This window comes from Salmo salar, chromosome 13, assembly GCF_965601325.2.
Source record: "Salmo salar chromosome 13, fSalSal1, whole genome shotgun sequence".
Classification (NCBI taxonomy): domain Eukaryota; kingdom Metazoa; phylum Chordata; class Actinopteri; order Salmoniformes; family Salmonidae; genus Salmo; species Salmo salar.
Window position 1 is genome coordinate 43,185,585 of NC_138303.1, and position 20,997 is coordinate 43,206,581.

A 20,997-nucleotide genomic window follows, 5' to 3' on the forward strand; every position below is an offset into this window, starting at 1 on the left:
ATTAAACGTCTGTTGGGTATACTAGTGAAGACAAGAAGTTATGAGTAGCTCACTTACTGACGCTATTGCAACTAATCACACTCCCCTTATCATTTAGGCGGCAGTCCAGTGCATTCAGTCCAGCTCTGACTTTAATCCATGTCTCAAATAGACCAATACTTGGACACTTGCCTACCAGGGACTGAAACTTAGGTAAAATGCTATATTACGTTACACTAATATCTATAAATGCTTTCTTTATAAGTAACTGCAGTAGGCCTAATTACAACTGTTAAATGCAGCATATGTTATGACGTTTATAAAGGAATAACCATAATTGTATTGACAACTTTTAAGTGCCTATACTTTTTAAATATTGAGCCTTGGATGGCAACTTTTCTACTTGTAAATAATTCATTAATAATAGATTCGAGAATCAATTCACCACACACACACACACACACACACACACACACACACACACACACACACACACACACACACACACACACACACACACACACACACACACACACACACACACACACACACACAAGCACACAGGCCAGACGTGGTGCATCTGCCCCTCTGGGGGTGAACGGACCGACTAGATTTACGGATTTATGACACACCCTCCTTAAGTCTGGTCAATGTGAGAGTGAGCAGCCTTATTTCCCCTATCCCTGGAGCATGAGATTTGACCCCTGTTTCAACTCTGCGCCTTTATGCAGCTGCCATGACTGCTGTAAAAACAGACTACCAGTGGTGGAAAAAGTACTCCGTTTTCATACTTGAGTAGAAGTAAAAAGACCTTAATAGAAAATGACTCAAGTAAAAGTGAAAGTCACACAGTAAAACACTACTTGAGTAAAAATCTGAAAGTATTTGGTTTTAAATATACTTAAGTATCAAAAGTAAATGTAGTTGCTAAAATATACTTAAGTATCAAAAGTAAAAGTAAAAGTAGGAATAAGTAAAAATGCATTATATTAAGCAAACCAGATGCACAATTTTCACACTCCAACAACAAAACATCAATTAAAAACAAAGCATTTGTTATTCGTGAGTCCGCCAGATCAGAGGCAGGGGATGACTAGGGATGTTCTCTTGATAAGTGTGCGAATTGGACCATTTTCTGTCCTGCTAAGCATTCAAAATGTAAAGAGTACTTTTGGGTGTCAGGGAGAATATATGGCGTAAAAAGAACATTATTTTCTTTAGGAATGTAGTGAAGTAAAAGTAAAAGTTGTCAAAAAATATAAATAGTAAAGTACAGATACTAAAAAAACGACTTAAGTAGTACTTTAAAGTATTTTTTACTTAAATACTTTACGGCTCTGCAGACTACACCATCCCCATCACACTAGTCTGGAGTCAGACCTTTCGTTAAAAAATAAATTAATCTTGAACAAGGGAGAGACGTTTTTGTAGCCATAATATACAAATATAAATCTACAAATATTACAACAATGATCATCATAACTGCTTTTTTTTTGGTTGTTTGGGATTTCGGATATATGATTTCCACTTCTTTTAACAAGTTTATTTTCATGGTTCCGTCCGCCAAGAGAGTGTGAGAGAGAAAGATGTCTTGCCAGAGGCCTGCCATAAATCAATGTTGTAAAGTGGAATGTTCGCCTGCATTCCCCGGAATCATATGGAGAGAAACATTCTCAATATTCTCTAAAGACTTTGAAGAGACAAGATTCACAATGTCTTAGCTTTTGCAGGAATGTTACCAAATAATTAGGCATACACTCCAAAAATATAGGCTACATTTGTACAAAATGCAGCATATTCTTTATTTACTTTTTGGGAATTCATCACACCAGTTGAAATACACGAAGCTAAACAATTAAACAAATACAAAATAATTCTGAAAAGACAGGTCTTAGCCTGTAGCTACAAATAAAACATTACATTTGAACTAATGCGTAATTGCTTTACATTTAAACCCATAGTGTATAATCTACTTTCAGAATTATTTATATTATCAGTATCTGGCTACATAATCTACTTTCAAACTAGCATTCTCCGTAATTACATAAACATGTAGATTTGATTGAAAGCTGCAACTCGTAAGTAAGCTTTCAAATCAAGTTGAAAATACATTAGGTTGCAGCTAAGGTCTGCGAAGGGCCAACCTCGATTGTTTAAGTCACAAGAAAATAACTTGAAAAAGTTCATTTCCTCCATCATTTCTGTGCTGTATCAATAACATTTCCTTTCAATGACCGTGTTTTGTACATGTTTACGTCCTAGGCCTATTGGAGTACCCAATGGGCTATGTCCGATTCATGGAAATTACAATCAGATATACGTTTTTTTTTTTTGCTGCTTGTGTTTACTCAAATAATATTGAACAATGTGAAAATAAACGTATTGTCACACATAACCTCTGTGCAACCCCTATTCTCAAATATCTTCAGGGCACAAAATGTCAGGTGAGGTGGCTATACGTAGATGCTGATAAATGGTACAATTACTGTTCTATAGCACGTGGAAGCTGTTCATCGCTTACAGAACTGTTGTGTGTAAACTTCCTGTTTGCTACAACATATTTGTGCCATGGACAACAATAACTGCATAGGTTTGATATATGTTTTAGGGGCAAATCAAGGCATAGGCCTACATCTAAAATCGTTAATTATATGTTATGATCACAAGTCATGATAAAACTGTTTCAGTGTCGAATTATTCATTCTAAGAGGTTCCGACAGAACCTCAATTATCTAAATATTGTTACAAATGGTGTAATTACAAGTCACCACTCTCGTTCATATCTACACATCTACACCTAACCCCATTCACACACATATCACATCTAACCAGCACAGGTTGGAGAATCTCTACCGAGTGTGATGCATGCTGTTGTGGTGTGAGAGGGTTTAATTAATGTATTCGTATAGGCCCACTTCGACAATAGATCGTAACAGACCAGTACGTAGTAAATCAGTGAACTGTAAAGGGAGGTACATGAGGTACAAAAGCTTCTAATAAAATGCACCATATGCCTGTATAACTTTACATACCTGCACAGTGCACTACGAGCCCATTCACTTCAGACCGTCCGTCCATCGTATATATTAGGGGATTTCAGTCCTATCCTGCTGGAGCATCCTATCATTGTCTCCATGAAGGCCCACAAGTTGAAGACGTGCATTTTTGTATAATATTGTCATTATTTGAACTTATCAAGGTTGGTGTTAAAATGTATATGAAATAATATAGGCTCAAATTAGGCTAGATGTCTGGTCTGATCTCTTGCAGAATCAGTTTTGTAAATCAATGCTTTCGTTCGTGGTTGTTCATAGCTTCACACTATTAACATATGTATTTAATTTTGTGATTTACTGACTTAGGAACGTTTTTTATTTTTGGGAGCATGAATCAAATAGATGACTTGGATTGAAATACATGAAATGGTCCATTTAGGCCTACAATGCAAGAGCAAATGTCCACATAAACGTAGCCTATATATTTTTCTATATAATATTTATTCCAAAAGTAACGTTTACCCGTAATGATATTGAAGCTGTTATGCACCAAGATGGATCCATTTTCACAAATATAACACGTTTTCCTATGCAGAATCCTATAAATTGTAATAATGCATTCGACATGAGTAGGCCTAACACTCACATGCATACGGATCAGAAGCTCCAAAGTCACCACTTGGAAGTCCCTCAAATGTGTAAGATGTCCAAGAGGGCTAGGTCTTACACAATGGAAGAGAAGTAGCCGACAGTTCACCGCACTCTCGGGTCACCACTGAGAGCAACAAAAGAGCAACACATTCAGAGGTGCCCTTCCACCGGCCCCTCAATAGGCCCCGAGCAGAAAAACCCACAAAGGCCAGCGCACTGACGAAGCCACGTAAGGACGGGGTACCACCTACGAGGGCACACACAGAAGGTACACGTATAGAGAGCCAGTCAGGTCACAGGGGTTGCAAAGGTCGGCCATCCCGACTGAAACGGACCTAATGGGACAGAAAATGTGCCCTCCGACTGAACTCGGCCTTCTCGCGGTTCGTCCCAAACTTCAATAAAGTACCTTTTCAGCCTCGCGACATGGAGGCGACAGGTTTTAGAAAGAGATTGGAGGGATGCTGAGACTGTGGAGTAGCTACACATTCTCTCAACTGTCAAGGGCCCCGTTTCCCAAAACATCTTAAGGCTAAGTTCATCATTATCCTTAAGATGCTTTTGGGAAAACGGGCCCTGGCAGCTACATAAAGGCTCCTGGAATTCGGCATGGTGTTACGTTTCATTTTTGTCCCTGATAGTTTTATTTCGTAAAGTTGCTAGTTAGTGAGTTGGGTTTATTTCTTTGTGAGAGAGGCTGTTGCCAAATTAATATATTCAGTCCCAAATAATTTGACTCTGCGGCGTTAAGATTGATGGTTCAGAATAGACTACCTCTCCCCTTTGTGATCTTCTGCCCCCCATCTAGCCGTTTTATCATTTCTATTCAAGTCACACATTTTAATAATCTATCAAATGCTTACGCTCTTTTCAAACGTGGCATGTTTTTACACCACATTTTGAGCTGGATAAGAAAAAGTTATTCCTCAAATGAAATGATTTTTGGAGAACTGTTAACTGAACGGTCTTTTTCATCGTGCAAGACATGGTAACAGGAGAGCAATTGCACAATATGAGTAGCCTATGTATTATTACAGTTGCATGGTGACAATAAATCCACAACACTGCCATATAGGCCTATGGAAAATCCCGCCACGATACCTTTGCAGTGTAGACTACTTACCAAGCGCAGAGGTGACGATGACGTTGCTCCAGCGCCACTTTTTAAAAGCACACTCTTCACTTTGACAGGGGAGGTCTCAGGGCCCAACAGACATGGGCTATTTTTAGAATGACAATCTCAGAAAACTAACATTCCATTTTATATCTGTAGAAATGATTGCATATTGAGAAGGCCCATGTGCATGCATATAAAAAACTATTATCAAATGAATGTTTTTTTTTTTACAAGATATTCTAGGATAATCTGAGGCAATGCTCGTAGATATGATCCTAGTGCAATATTGTGTAAGCTATAGTATAATTTATTGTCCACGATAAGGCCCCATAATCTGACTTCAAGTTACTTTATTAGAAGACAAGAAAAACAACCTGTAATTGGGGCAAAACGGGAATTAACACAAATTATTATTGGTCCTATTTTGGCAATACGACACTGATTTGCAGAGTTATGTGCAGCTATAGGTTCAGTAATGAGCAGGAAACAGGGATCCAGAAAGTCAGGCAGAAGCCTATTCTACAGAGGGAGTCTGGTTGAGGGCCTGGTTGAATGGCTTGCCATGTTAATTGAATGTCCTTGAGACTAATGAGCTAGCATGTAGGATAGGACGCATGCAGCCAGGCTATAGCATCTTTTATTTGGAATAGAGTCATTGATTATTATTGGATTATGGAATAGGTCTATTGTGGATTATTAGGAATTAAGGGGGAATATGAATGGTGAATCTGATACACATGCCAACCTCGAGAACGTTGCAACCGGACAACTTTTCCAAACAAATGTATAATGCTTTGTTAGGCTGAACTATAAAGTAAATACAGTACTTGGTCAATTGTGACTTTCATAAAATATTGAAATAACGTTCACCACATCATGGAAAGAGCTTCTGTTATCAAAATAAATTATACTTGATCTCGATTGGTCATGAATGAAATCCATACAAACATGAAAGAAAACGAGTAGAACACTCACTGTTTTATTGACCAATATGATTATCACAAATACACTAAACTCTGTTTATTGCATTTTACAATAACCTGCTAAACACAACGTCAACACCACAAACTAAATTGTCATTCAAAATCCTGTTTTTGAAATACGCGAGGTAATTCACCTTGCAAGATCGATGTTCCCGTCGGTATGTTCCAGCATTTTTACCAAAAATAACTATGATGATAATGATATTCTTCCAGTGTTGCGCTTGAAATAAATAAATTGTGCATTTCACCTTGGGCAGCAGGGCAAACGAATGGCCCACAATAACATTTAGATACAATGTAGGCCTACATTTTTTTTTTCCTTCATTCAAAACATTTTCTCATAAAAACATCATTTTGATTCAGCATTAAATAACTTAAACCCTGTGTCGCGTAAAAAGAACCCATCGGTATTCGCATAAATCCATGCTATATAACATGCATTTTATATAACTTTGGACTTAAATGAAACCACACAAATAGCTACGAAAACAAAATATATTCTATATGACTGATTATTTTATTCTATAAATAATCAGTCATTTCTCTATCTCCCTTGAAGTGTTTTTTGTTGTTGTTTTGTTCGCCTTATAACGTTGTAATATCCTCGCCATCCTCTCCTCCGGAAAGTTCATTTGGAATAATGGCACCAGTGGCCACGGAAGTGGCGACAGCGCCGGTTGATGAGGTTGTGTTGGACCCGGAGGATACGCCCGTGGTGGAGGATCTCACTTTGGTGTTAGGAAGCCTATGGTCTTTTTTCCACTTCATCCTGCGGTTCTGAAACCAAATTTTGATTTGTCGTTCGGAGAGAACCAATGTGTGAGCTATCTCAATGCGCCTCCGCCGAGTTAAATAGCGGTTATAGTGGAATTCCTTCTCCAATTCTAAGACCTGCTGTCGAGTGTAGGCTGTCCTAGACCGCTTGGAATCCGCTCCATTGTAATTCGGGTTCGCTGGAAAAGGGGAGAAGTAAATAGAAAGAAAGAAAGAAAAGCAGGGAAGGAGGGGGTAAACAAGAGTGTCCTCAACTGAGATATATGATGGGAATGGGCAGAATAAATGGCTAGATATGGTAGTTCTGGTGTGAGAAAGAATCTAAATGGGAAGTTAAGAACTTGTCTATCTCTCTGTAATTAGGGGACACTCACATCCAAGTATGCGCTAAATAATTAATGCAAGATTACAAAGCGCAGTCTTTTTTCTTTCGTTTAATCTCTCCCCCTCTTCTCTCCATCGCGCACATAGACTACATAACAGCAGAAGCCACATGGTGATACGGCTGCCAAGAGTATACCTCGGCTATAAAATTTATGGTGGGTGTAATTACCGACGCTGAGTCGTAAATCCGCCTCAATTGTGCCATTTCAAAAGCTTCTCCCCTATCGTAGCAGGGGCTGGGAAGGAGATGGGAGTTAGAGGCACTGATAAAGGGAGGGAAAGGAGGAGAGAGAGGAGTAGAGAGTGGAGAGAGAGAAAAGACAAACACAGAGACAAGTTGCCTACCAGTGCTGATGTGAATTTTCTTCATCCATGGGTATACCACGGGCTGCTTGGAGGAGGCTGAGCTATTTGGGTGCTCCGGTGTAGCTTGGTTGCAGGCGGAGGACGCAGCCGGTGGGGTGGTGGGGGACATGGGTAGCTGTGGGGTCTCACATGAGGCTGGCTGCCCTTTCCCTGCAAGCAGGTGCGCAGTATGGGGTAGTCCATGTCCCCTTTGCGTGTCAGGTTCAGGGATGCTTGCACAGTTATATTGGCGCTCTTGGTAGCTCGCCCGCGGAGGGTATAACTCCTGATGGTGATGCTGGAAGCCAGAGCCAGGGTCCCTTGCGCGGCTGTAATATTCGGGGCTGTGGTCGGGGATGTAGCTGTTTTGTGAATATTCCTCGCATGGAGGAAATTTCGGATCAATGTAGGTAGAGTCCATCAAATACGAGCTCATGATCATTAATTTCTGGAGTGGAAAATAATTTTTCTAGCTTTGTCGTTTTTCTGCTCCATAAAGCCCTCCTACTTGCGAGCAGCCCTGTAAAGTTACTTTTACCACGTGACCCCACGGCCCAATAGCAGAGTGAGAGGTAGTCCCCGGATAAGGAACCAAAGGTTTTCGAACATACCTTCGGTCGCCATTGTGGGCATAATCTCTCTCTCTCTCTCTCTCTCTCTCTCTCTCTCTCTCTCTCTCTCTCTCTCTCTCTCTCTCTCTCTCTGTCTCTCTCTCACGCCATTTGTATTACCAATACAATCAAAACAAACACTTATTATGTGAAGTGTACCCTTTCATTATAGTTCTATTATCATCATCATCATCATCATCATCATCATTAGTATTCAGAAATAGAAATGGAGGTAGAGAGACATATGTGAATGGATAATCGCACGCAAAATCTCAATAACAACTGGGCTGCTTACTGCAAGTAAAACAGCGGCAGGATTACCTTATTCCCAAAAATAAAGGCAACCCTGTCTAAGAATATCCGGATGCTGCCTTCAAACAGTCCATGAACGTTCGCGTAAATCGTACGTGTTATGCATACGTTCCAGTTCCAACTAAGCGAGAGTTTTTGAAATGAGAACTGGACCCATATCAGAAGACAGAGGACACCAGAGGTACACCATTACTATACCAGTATACATTAGCTTTTTAGGTAACTACAACATCACGAAGTATACTGAAGTACAAGTAAAAATGTAATACTTTGCATTTGAATACTTTCAAAAACGGTCAAACACATTTCACTGCTTTAAAATAGTATTATGTAGATGCCAATGATACTGCAATATCACTGGCATTATGGTTGAATATCGCAGTATGACTTTATACCTTTCTCCGTCGCATTCTCTTTCTCTCTCTGGATAGAGGTCTATACATTTGAACAAGAAACTACATAAGTATGAAATGGTGATCCAACTAGTAAACAAATCAGTATTACGTTACTCTGAAATGAGTCTCAGGGACGTGTTTGTCCATCGTGGCTTCATCTTCTTCAACACAAGTGGCTGTCTAAGGGCACGTGTATAGGTTATTCATTTGACATCCGTTCTAGCATGCGGAGCAAATAACGTCATCCATTACAAACCCCCCCACACTGTTGTGTTCAGAAAAGTAAATCATTGCAGATAAAGCTGTCAATTTTGAGTGGTATCACTTGCCACAGATGCGTTACAGGCGCAATTATACTGTAATTAACTGTTGGCCAAATGTATTCGTGTTTTTTATTCCATCCTTTAAATTATGCACGAGACCACAAATCACAGGACTGTAGGCCTACGTATAATCAGTCTGTGAACTTTATCGCTTAATAGACTAATAACTAATTATAATAATAATTTTTAATAAATGTAGAATAAATCTAGCCTACTACGACAGGGATGGATTATAAGAACATAAGGATCAGAACACGAGGTCAATCACCTGCTTGCAAATCAGCGTCTAAATTCGAGGTGGTGGTCTTCTTTTAGTCATTTGTCAACATGATCTGGTGAAAATAACATAGCAGGGCAGATGTTTATGGTTTGTTTATGTGTAGAGCGCGCCCGCCATTTTTATTACTTTTGGCAGCGATGTTTGAGGCGTTTTATAGGGCTATAGAACACAGTAGGCCTAAATCAGTCCGCTTTAAACGATCGCTGGTTGCTTACATGTTTTACTAGTACAGGCAGACTAGTAGTAGTATACCTTTGCTTCCAGATAGCCTACTGTACAAAATATATGCCTTTGAACGTCCTTACAATGCCTAGGCCTGGGCTTCTTCTAGACAATGTAGATTGTTTGTAGGTTAGACACATATTTTGCACAGACTTCTTCTGAGATTTATGGCTATTCGTGCCCTATTATTCATGCTAACACGTGATACAACGCAGCTATAACCTACTGAATAGAAGCGACAGTTGAAGCAGACGATTATCTTGACAGACGTGGGATTTCAGTAGCCCATGTATTCCTGTAGAGACGTACTTGCGATTGTAATATATTAACACAAATTCGGTTCTACAGGGTACATATAGACAACTAATGAGTATTTTCCATTGTAGCCTGAAAAGAAAATATCGAACTGTCAGAATTCTGTTGAAAATCTGTCAATAAAATATCTGCAGTAGCTATTCTCTCTCTCTCTCTCTCTCTCCCTCTCTCTCTCTCACACACACACACACACACACACACACACACACACACACACACACACACACACACACGAAAAAAGTAGCCTGCCTTTGAGGTTAGTCGCTCCTCTAAACTATGAATATTCAGCCACGAACACGGTGCACGGTGGTGGGTAGCCTGCAAAGCGCCGGCATGACAGCACAGATGAAAAATAAGTTTCTATTGTCCCCAACGATTTCTTGTGCTCGCCTGCCTCGCTATTACCATACTGACCGCTCGGTAACCTCTCTGGCTGCCATCCTAGAAGTTAATGAGAAGACGGAGATGAAAAATGTATCGTGCATGGTGTGAGAGTGACCTGTTTCAACAATCTAATAGTCTACTAAAATGGTGAATAGGTATATTCAACCGAATAGCCTGGAAAACGCCAATTTAATCTTCACGTTTTTATTGATGCACAATTAAAAGATGAACATGTTCAGATGACTTGTGAACAAGATAATGTTATAGATATAATATAATATCATAAATTGAATGGATTGGAATAGAATAGGTGCAGGTAGGCCTACAAAGACGTCAATCACCTTGGTAACCATATAGGATAGACAAGAGAAGAAGAACACATACACACTTTCTTGCTCATCTAACATTAGCATCTGCAAATCTCGGCATATGATTAAGCAATAAGGCCCGAGGGGGTGTGGTATATGGCCAATTCATCCAACTCACGACGCAACGCAGAGTGCTTTGACACATATCACAAACCCCCGAAGAGCCTTGTTGCTATTATAAACTGCTTACCAACACAATTAGAGCAGTAAAAATACATGTTTTGTCATACTCATGGTATACGGTCTGAAATACCAGCTTTCAGCCAATCAGCATTCAGGGTTCGAACCATTCAGTTTATAATTAGAATTTTCGCACTCCCCCTAGCACTCGCCCCCGCCTTCACAGGCCCGTGCACGCCCCCAAGTCCCATCTCACCCCAGCGCCAGTGTTCTGGACGCTTTTTAATATTCGTTAGACAGCCTGACCTGCGTTTCACCCCTCACGTTTGACTTCCAATAGTTCACTGCCAAGGATTATTGATGGGCGAAAAGCAATGAATTCTTTCTATCCACAAATGGATTTCAGATCTCTCCCCTAGTTCAATAACTAGTTATAATGTAGAACTACAGGAAGATGAGGCCCTTAGGCAAACTCATTTGATGTTTCATTTGTTCATGGGAAAAATGGTGAACCTTTCTTTTTCTTCACAGAACACCTTGCGGAATGTTCTCCTTCACAAACATAGGCTGCACACTGTAACAGAAAACTGTAAATGATACTGTAATTGTGGGTGTTATCAACAGTAATATATTCTGAAACGTTTTACTGCAGCATACTGTCAATTATGGTGCATTGTGGGAAAATGTTGACGGTGGGGAAAGAATTGCTGTATTTCGAATGGCACTGTAATTCCACCCCACAGAATACAGTACCATACCGTATCTTTGGAGCACTAAAAACCTTTTGACCACTAGTGTGGTTGCATGGTAATGTAGCTTCTGTCTCATTTACATATTTTGAGGCGTGCCTTGTAAGAGGCTATATTTGTTGCACCCACGAGTTAGAATGCGGTACCAATTTAACTCCAATGTGGTTATAGGGCCCCAGAGGCAGTCAGTCTTAAACCTTAAATGTTTGAGCATTTTCCCATGTCATTTTGATCTGTTTTTCCATGTAGTTGCTGCCAGTTTAGAAACCGTTGTTAAGGCCTCTAGAAGTGTATGTAATATAAAAACCCAAATATTAATTACTATACTGTAATGTGTAAACACTTAGCAGCCAACCTGCTTGTACCAATCCCTTGTAATTACAGTAAAATACTATGGAATACAATCTCCCCTCAATTAATTTCATTCATCCATTCACTCACTCATTCATTCATTCATTCATTCATTCATTCATTCACTCATTCATTTCGATTATGGTAGCATTTTCTTTTTTTACAGTATAATACAGTACATGTACGGTAATGTACTGTGTGGCATTACACAGTACTTGCTTTGATACTTTGTTTATATTATAGTAGGTGTACTGTAATATTAAATACAGAATTGTACTTGCCACTTAGATGCCTGTAAACTACTGTCAAATTCATAATAACCCTTTTACAGTGCATATCTGTAACACACGATATGCATGCAACACAAATCTGTAGGCTACAACATTGATAGGAGGATAACACAAGATTCGTTGTTCTTTCACTGAATGATTGTTTTAAATAGATATCTTTCAGAAAATTAGAACCCAACATGTGTGAAATAATCTTAATGATGTTTATATAGTGCAATAAAGAGTAATTGTTGTACAATGGAATTTGCGTCCATAGGCCTAGGTCTAGTTAAAACGAACTTCTTAGCATGAAAGCAAATAGCATCTTTTTGCTAATATCACCGCGCCCAGTGCATTTCACTGGCTTTGCTATTATCAGGGAACACTGCCCTCTCTGTTGGCTCTGCAGGAAGGGACCGAATGGGGCAGGTAGCCTATTGTTTGTGCAAAAATAATAAACAACTTACCGATACTGTACATCTCCCCTTCATTCTGTATCGGTCCTCATTTCGTTGTCTGCAAAATAAAATAACAATAAGAAACAAGATGATGAGCAGGATAAGATACTAGAGTTCAAACTCCCGATTGGCGCGGTGGTCTAAGGCACTGCATTTCAGTGCTAGAGGCGTCACTACAGACCCTGGTTCGATTCCAGGCTGTGTCACAACCGGCCGTGATGGGGAGTCCCATTGTGCAGCGCGTCGTTAGGGTTTGGCCGCGGTAGGCCGTCATCGTAAATAAGAATTTGGTCTTAAACTGGCTTGCCTAGCTAAATAAAAAACCTGCAAAAGTATATATATTTTTTCATCCCAAATTATTCGGAATGGTTTTAATAACAGCCCTAAAAAAAGTGTAGCCTATGATGTCCTGAAAAACAACAGAAGGTAATGTCATTGGACGGTCAGGATAGCCTTCAGTATTTTCAAATTTCATAACTAAAAAACACAATGGACATTTTCGTTTAGAAATGATCTTTGTCGCAATAAAAATACAGGGAATTATCTAATATATTAGCAGGTTTGAAAAGGCTAAAATACTGTGAAATACAATCTTTTTTGTCATCGAAAAGCAATCGATACGAATTAAGTCATATGTCATACATTTCTAACGACAATTTCTCTTCTCTCTGAAATCTCCCTGAAATGTCCAATATATATATATATATTTAGAAATAGCCACATACGCATGGGCTATAACCTTCCCCATTAATAACAACAACGTTAGTGTTCTTGACTTTGCATTGTTTGTTGTATCATTTTATATTTTCATTGCCACTTTATCCTCCCAACCCCTTGTCTCTCATCCCCCTCCTTCCAGTTCATTTCTAATTGAGGTGAGGTGTCCCAGAAAAAGCTATAACAAGTGATCTTCTAGAATTGGGGCCGAGGAGAGATATTAAGGACAGGTCGGTTTGGGGTCGTTAAACTGGAATTATACGTTTGGCATTTCCTTGGGCAAAAGTTATATTTATAGAAATCCCTCGACTTCGATTCAGACCATGCTGAATAATGTTCAATTGTCAAAATGAAGATTTTGTCACCGCATTGGGTATATTCAAGCCTGAAGCGTAAACGATTTTGATTGTACATCATAACACTTGCAATCTCTATAACTGGAATTCGGACCCTTTGTTGAAAAAATACAGTTTTTTTTTTTTTGCATCTGTCTTACACTGGCAGTTTTTGGCACTGAAATGAACACACTAAGAAATCCAATTAATGTCATAGGCCTGCATGCTCAACTGTGTTTAATTCAATCTCATAATGAAACAAATTCATTTCATGAAGTGAGATTAATATAATCTGAAAATATTACAAAATAACAAACCATTAAGTCAAGTATGCAAACAAATACAAAATAATGATATAGTTTTCTGTTCATCGAGAAATATTTGTTGGCTTCTGGAGGTGGGTTCCTCTAACAAAAAAAACGAGGCAACGTTCTCAATGCCTCATAACTCTTACATGATCTAAACTAGGCAATGGTTTTCTTATTGGATGAGTACTTGCCAATCACTGTGATACCATAGATGGAATACAGTCAACCGGAACAGTAAAGAATAACTGAGCTTAAGAACAGTGAAGAACTTAACTCCATTCCAATGCATATTATGCAGGTGAATCCCCTCTTTAACATCCTTATTCGCTATATGGAGGTGGAGCATGTTAAATAGCACCCCCTATTGGCTTCCCATCTCTTCATCTAACAGGAAGTTTTGGGGTTAATACTCAACATGAACCCATCAACTCACTGCATCATCAGGGCCCGGAGTTCCTCCTTGACCCTTCTGTGAACTGACCAGGAAATACTGGGCCCTAATTACAAGCTACAACATAGGGCCCAGAGTTCATTGGCAGGTCACACGAACATGGAAAACTCAAGGCAGCAGAGGATCTTACCAATATCAATATCAACCACACAACTTTCCCACGTAAATAGTGATGGATACAATATTACAATTGGGACTAAACTTGTTGCTCTTCTACATCCAGTTTGGCTGCAGAAACACCTTCCACGCCTTCCACACCTAATCCATTCCTCAACTACAAAAACAAACATAAAATCACAACCATGCATTGATTAAGGGATGGATGACGTTTATCAACCGGCCTTCTACCGTCACAGGCATCAACTGGGCTGCCCTGCAAAGATATTAAAGACAGATGAAGCATTGAGCAGGGACTACGATCACACACTCTTCAGTCTCTGAGTCATCAGTATGATTGCTTCAGCAGTACCTCCTTCCTGGTCCCAACCGAGACAGCTTGTTATGTTTATTCAAGTAGAAACTAGTCATTTATGCACATGACCAAGCTCTGGAACCTGACTGCAATGGTTTGGATAGCAGCTGTTGACATCAACACACACACACACACACACACACACACACACACACACACACACACACACACACACACACACACACACACACACACACACACACACACACACACACACACACACACACACACACACACACACACACACACACAACTATGTAACATATTATAGAATAAAGCATTTGACCATTGTGCAGCAAAGTGAAGTAGGCCTTTATCCAAAGAAATATATACTCCGTTCTGTATAAAGATGTATGCCTAATGAACAAGCATAAGTAGAACACACTCAAGTGAAGCTGGAACAGACCTCTCTTTCCTAACTCTACTCTCATAACTTCATTTTGCCAGTGGTAAGGGGAACATGCATGGATGACACAAGTTTGTAATCTATTGGAATACATTTAGCCTCTAAGGACCAACAAACAGCAAGCAGAGTCAGATATGTAAAATAACGATTGGGTATAGAAAATATAAGGGATGAATACCACAACCATTTTGAAACAAATCCTGTTGCGTCGGAAACATCAAGCAAAAACAACCACAGCACCAAATACAAACGAAACGCTATAGATTGACACAACATGCTGGAAAGTAAAAATATTGTAAACTTACTGGAGCGTTTAAGGATCCATTTGTGACTGAGAGAGCCCAGCACCACCATTACAGGCAGACTAGTCCGGGCCAAGGTAATCCACACTAACTGCCACACAGCCCTTTCTTCCTCGGATAAGAGGAGCCAGCAGCTGCGATTCCGGACAGTTAAGATTATATATGATGTGTATATATCGAGGGTTTGTCAGCTCTTCCAGGCCATAAAACCCACTTTAATGGCACCACGTGCTCCGTGTGCACCATTCACAGGCCCCGCTAGAGGCAATTGGCATAAATAACCTTCCAAACTTTAAAATACTAAAAGAAAGAGATACCATAAAGGGGAATTTGATAGCCCTACATAGGCTAACGTAGCACGGTTAGGCCCGACAGTGCCATTGAGAAAGCAGTTCATGCTCTGTTGCATATATAGACCTAGCAGTAAAAAAGGCTACCTGTCTGCGAGGTGAGTGAAAATTATCTTTTTTTTTTCATTTGAGACGATATTTGCGACAGGTCATGGCATCTGAACAATTGTTGTCCCTGTTAACCTGATTGTTTTGGTTAAGACATTTAGTTAAACTATTGTTAAAATGATAGTTCCACGTGTCACTAGACCAGCAGTGGGTCAAATTCAGGTCAACGCATAGTTTTAATTCAATGTATGGTTTTGTCTATATACACAGCCTGCAGCTCCAATATAGCTTACAATATTGACCCACGTGATCAAATGAATATCTACTCAAAGCACAAGAGATAAAGACATTAAGTCAATCGTTTATTATTTTTCCACTTTGAACGAAAATGTCCATTCATTACAATCCACGTAATAATTCACATTTCCTGTTTGCTGCAGGACTATTTTCATGCGGTAGCAAACTGGCTCAAATGAAGATCCTACATTTCATAACCATAGCTTTTACATTTGATCCAGAAGGCCATAGAAACATCAAAAGTATGTAGGTCGCCAGCCTCTACAGAGAAGAAAGTTAGTCTGCATTTCAACCCATAAGAATTTAGTAGCAGCTGGCTATGTGCCTCTATACCCTGTTAAAACAGGGACCGTTTTTCTATCTGTGGTGGAAAGGTGGAAACCTAGTAATAACGTTTTATTGGGGCCTTTAAACTTTTATGTGCATGCGTTTGTCTGACAGGGATACTGTAAATGATTTAAATAGACGGTGCGGGACTCGAATCTGTTTTCAATACCAAGTGTGCCTACACATGTAATGATATAAAATAAAAAAAAGCGACACGAATGTGCTGGTATATGATATGGGAAGTTTATTCAAAAGGTCTCTCAACACCTGTAAGCGTTTTGATTGAATCACAAGCTTTAACAGACAATTCATTATACAATCGGTCTTGTAGTTATTGTGCACCTAAATATGGCGGATAATCCAGTATGTAGCCTACACTGTTGATATCTCCGTTTTGGAAAATATTAGTGTTAGGGTATATTTGTAGTTCTAAAGTTCTATAGAATCATCCAAAGTCTTGATATTACATAGAGACTATACATAGACAACATGTACAATACATTTCCATGTCTGTTGACAACTCTGGACATTACAGTGAACAATAAGATACAAAATCAGTAAGCATCTGAAATTGCGAAATACATATCGATGGTTCTTCAGTTGAAGGGTATGGACATGGAAATCTTAGGCCTATTGGTATGGGTGCTGTCCTCAAATACCATCACGAAACTCTTAAATATTTGGTTGGACATAATACAATCAGATTCCTGAGCCTGCTGGTCTATACGTCTAGCCAGTCTATTTGCTATTGAAACAAGTCAACTGTCTGTTTACATCGTCTGTTTTTCTTCTTCGTGTGTAATACTCTGGCCAACTAGGAATTTTAAAACATTTAGAAAAATCTAATATTTTCGTGATAAAGTCTCCTCGTTCTCATTGGTACCCCTCAGTAGGCTTATTAGTCATTTAAATGATCATAATTATTATCTCAATGCTAAGGGTATAGGTTATAGAGTGTTTATTTGGTATCTATTCCATTTCTGAATTTAACATGAAAGAGGGAGTGGCTATAGTCCACAGCTCTCCCTAATTCTTCCAAAGGTCCTTACACAATCTTTACACTAAGACAACACATTACTTTATTATTATATATTTGTTTTAATCTTAAATGTTGTACAACCATTAAGCAAAGAATACAAGTCCACATATAAAGTGCCAAACACGAAATATGCAAATAATGTAATAGTCCATAACACATAATAGGGTCTGATTCTGAACACGGCCTTCACGTTTCAAATCATGGTCTCTCTCTCTATTTAGGGTAGGCTTAGGCCCTACTTCTTTTAGCAGTTCGTCTCCAGATCAGTCATCAACTCCATGTTTATATCGAATCCTTTGATTTCAGTTTGGAATCCTTCTTCCACTTCATACGTCGATTCTGGAACCAAATTTTAATTTGCCTCTCGTTCAGACAGAGGGTATTGGCGATCTCAATGCGCCTGCGACGGGCGAGGTAACGGTTGAAATGGAACTCTTTCTCCAACTCCAGAGTCTGGTAGCGGGTGTAACTGGTTCGAGAGCGTTTACCGTCAGATGATTCTGAAGTGGCATTAGAAAAAAAATAGGTGTTAGCCTACATTTGAAGAAAAAAATCCAGAGTTGTCGAACATTATATACATCTTATACTTTAAAAAAAAAATGGCCTGAGGTCAAACGGTTTGGATGACCTGAGAATGAAGACTCCTGTGATTTACAGAATGCACAATTATTGAAATAATGAACAAATGGTAAAATGGCCTTGTGACTAAACCCCCAAAAGTGAAACGTTTTAAATTCAAGTTAAATTCGTTTTTTTTTAACGAAATAATGGAATTGAAATCAAGGGATAACATCTCTGGGATGAGAACCCATTTTCTTCTAATTATTTTTAATTGAAAGCAAAAACGTTTATATTCTGGCACTTGTTCATTTCAAATACCTCTATGCAAAATAAATAGTTGTCCTAGTTGAGGGAAATCCAGATCATTGTTACAAGAACACTTGCAGAAGTATAATTTAAGTCTTTAACACAGCACTAAATGCAGTGCTAATATGTAGTGGCTAAATCCCAATGGGCAGCTAGTGGATGTTGGACATGGCAACATGAATGCCTTTCCGCAGTTATATCTGGAGCCTTCCAGGGTGAAAAGTTCACACGGAGGTCAGGGCACTGGTTTCCCCCCGAGAGTTCAACTAGACTAGCCTATACTCTCATTTTAGACTAAAATAACCTGTTTGGAAACGAAAAGTACTTTCAGCCCAACAGAACTCACATTAATACTCGTTCATCGTTTCCTTCAATTGTTTGTTTCTCTTATCCAATTATGCAGCCATCAATCTAACCGCAGATCATCTCTTCACAGTAACAGAACAGGTTTACGAGCAATAGATGCCTTTGTCAAAATTTATGACCGCCAGTTTTATTATTTCCTGCGTTTGGCCAATAAAACTCAAGAGGAAAAACTGTGAATGGACAAAAGCAGGATTGCAGGCGAGAGAGTGAGTGAGGGAAGTAGTAGGCTATATACATTTTACAAATAAGTTTACCGTGGATCATGTGTAGTTTTGTCATCCAGGGAAAAATCTGCGGCTGCTGTTGACTGTCTTGGTGCTTCTTCGAGTGGATTTGATGTTTTACAGGTTGCATAGTTTCGACTTTGATCGCGCTTTCTTCGGTCGTAGTTCTGGGGGTTTCGACCACCTCCATTTGCATTTCAGTCGCTTTGCTCAGTATACCGTCACTGAGGCAGTTCTGCACGGAGTTCCGGGAGCTCAAGGCTGAGTATGACTGTGGTCGTGGTGGAGATTGAGTGTCCGTATTGCCTCGCAGGCTAGAGTTCATCTCTTCTCGTTTTAGAGAGTTTACAGTGGCATCAGAGGAGGTGAATGTTCCGTTGAAATCATGAAGACCTCCGTTATAGGCATAATTGGCTTGATCGAAGTCAGAGAGAGAGCCATAACTGCCTAAACTATTCATGACGTTACAGGAGGATGCCTCGTGCGTTTGCTGCTTAAAAATTGAGTTTGCTACATAGGAACTCATCTTATACGAAAAATAAAACACACAAAAACGGTGCAGAAGAGATTCATGAAGTAAACAACTGCAATAGCCTATAGCCTAAATATTGTATCTGAGAGTAGCCTGGGCGATATATTTTGCTCTTGTATTGTTGTTTTTACTGGTTATTGCTTTTCCTATGAAGCTCTTTGGAAGTTCAAGGGGTATCTTTCCTTAAAAAAAAAATAAGCACGATTTATAGGTGGGGGAATGGTATTTTTTTTCTTGATTCGACGCGCACTGCCCAAATATGGGGCATCTGAATAGGATCACGTGCTGATGTTGGCCAGTCATACATTGGCTTGATACCCCGGGGGTATATTGATGAATAGGAGCAACGTGTCCGGTAAACTTTGTGCTGTGGGCTGTTGGGGACCTTGGTGGGGTCTTTGTGAGGAAAAGGGCGAGACTCTAAGACAAGAGCGTCATCTGGTGTCTGATATAGGGCAGGCCAGGGCGGTCATCTCATCTATGCCCCCTCCATACTGCCCTTGCCTTGATGCATCACATAGCATACCAGCCTCTGTTGAGGGTGGGTGCGGGGTGCCCCATAGAGGCACTATGAAGAGCAACACTGATTGAGCAATAACGTGATTGTTAAGCAATAAAAAACGTAAAATGCTCGATTGTAGGCTATAATAGTAATAATAATAATAACAATAATAACAAGAATACAATTGCGTGCTATTCGAGGAGCCATTATTTTATTTAGTTTTGTCTTAATTTGGTTTAAATGTAGTTTTATAGTCATCCCGGGAGTCCATATAGGTCCACGTGCCCGAATTGTCTATATGAAAATGTTTTGCGCAGAATAAACAGTCACCAAAGCCGATAGCCTACATGTTTTACTGGCTATCAGCTTTATAGCACAATATCATATTTTCCTGCCTTGTGGTTACGTTTATTTTGGTATGCCAAATTTGTTTGAGTTGCAACTTCATTTGGAAATTGGATAGGCTATATGACTAAAAACAATACGGACGCTTTCTTAAACAGTAATATGTCAAGTAGCAGGTTATTCATACATGGCAAGAACCCTTCAGTAAATGGTATGTAGGCTACCTGTGATACATGAGATACCTTGACAAATGACATATCAAACACACAAAATATGCAAAAGGCCGTATGTCTTCTCTGGATTATATTGATGTAATGTAAAGTCACTCAGGTGTCCACTTAGTCTATTGTAGATTACATACCACAAGGACGGAACTGTTTTGAAAACATTTTATTCAATGATACACAAAACATAAATTCACAACCTTAAACAAAGTGATTGATTTCTCTTGTATTATTTCCCCCCTTTCATTAGGTAGTCTTGGGTAACCAGAAACGGTTATTATGCTAAACAGTGGTAAGTGCAACGTTAAGAGAACATCCGTTTAAGCAGCATAATGCACACAAAGCCCTCACAGAGTATATATGGGAATACATAGAATATATACAGGCATATCTACAATTTAGGTAGTGTAGTTCACCCCGTGAGAGCTTTCAGGATATTTGCAGGAGTCATATTGCGATGGGAATGTAAAGATTCAAGTACATTAACACAAACGAAATA

At 39.4% G+C, this 20,997-nt stretch overlaps 3 protein-coding genes across 16 annotated transcripts in view; all 3 read right to left on the minus strand.

Annotated features, from left to right (window-relative positions):
• Positions 1-20,997, minus strand: part of hoxc10aa (homeobox protein HoxC10aa) — an 88,138-nt gene that overhangs the window by 23,265 nt on the left and 43,876 nt on the right. For 11 of the 14 annotated variants that reach the window (XM_045692202.2, XM_045692203.2, XM_014135576.3 and 8 more), the window contains one exon: positions 12,396-12,444. The exons of 1 other annotated variant lie outside the window; for it this stretch is intronic. The gene's annotated coding sequence lies outside the window, so the exon portion shown is untranslated. Of the gene's footprint in view, positions 1-12,395; positions 12,445-15,380; positions 15,643-20,997 lie in introns of those variants that run through there. 2 more of the 14 variants (XM_014135571.3, XM_014135572.3) reach the window with 1 other exon arrangement.
• hoxc4aa (homeobox protein HoxC4aa) lies at positions 5,844-7,741 on the minus strand. Its single transcript, NM_001139530.1, is given in 2 exon segments — positions 5,844-6,679; positions 7,230-7,741. Coding segments are annotated over 2 exon segments (810 nt in total). The 5' UTR covers positions 7,672-7,741; the 3' UTR covers positions 5,844-6,311.
• hoxc5aa (homeobox protein HoxC5aa) lies at positions 17,697-19,499 on the minus strand. Its single transcript, NM_001139529.1, has 2 exons — positions 18,926-19,499; positions 17,697-17,938 (listed from the first exon to the last, which is right to left on the minus strand). The coding sequence occupies exons 1-2, from the start codon at positions 19,419-19,421 to the stop codon at positions 17,721-17,723; spliced, it is 714 nt and encodes a 237-aa protein (NP_001133001.1). The 5' UTR covers positions 19,422-19,499; the 3' UTR covers positions 17,697-17,720.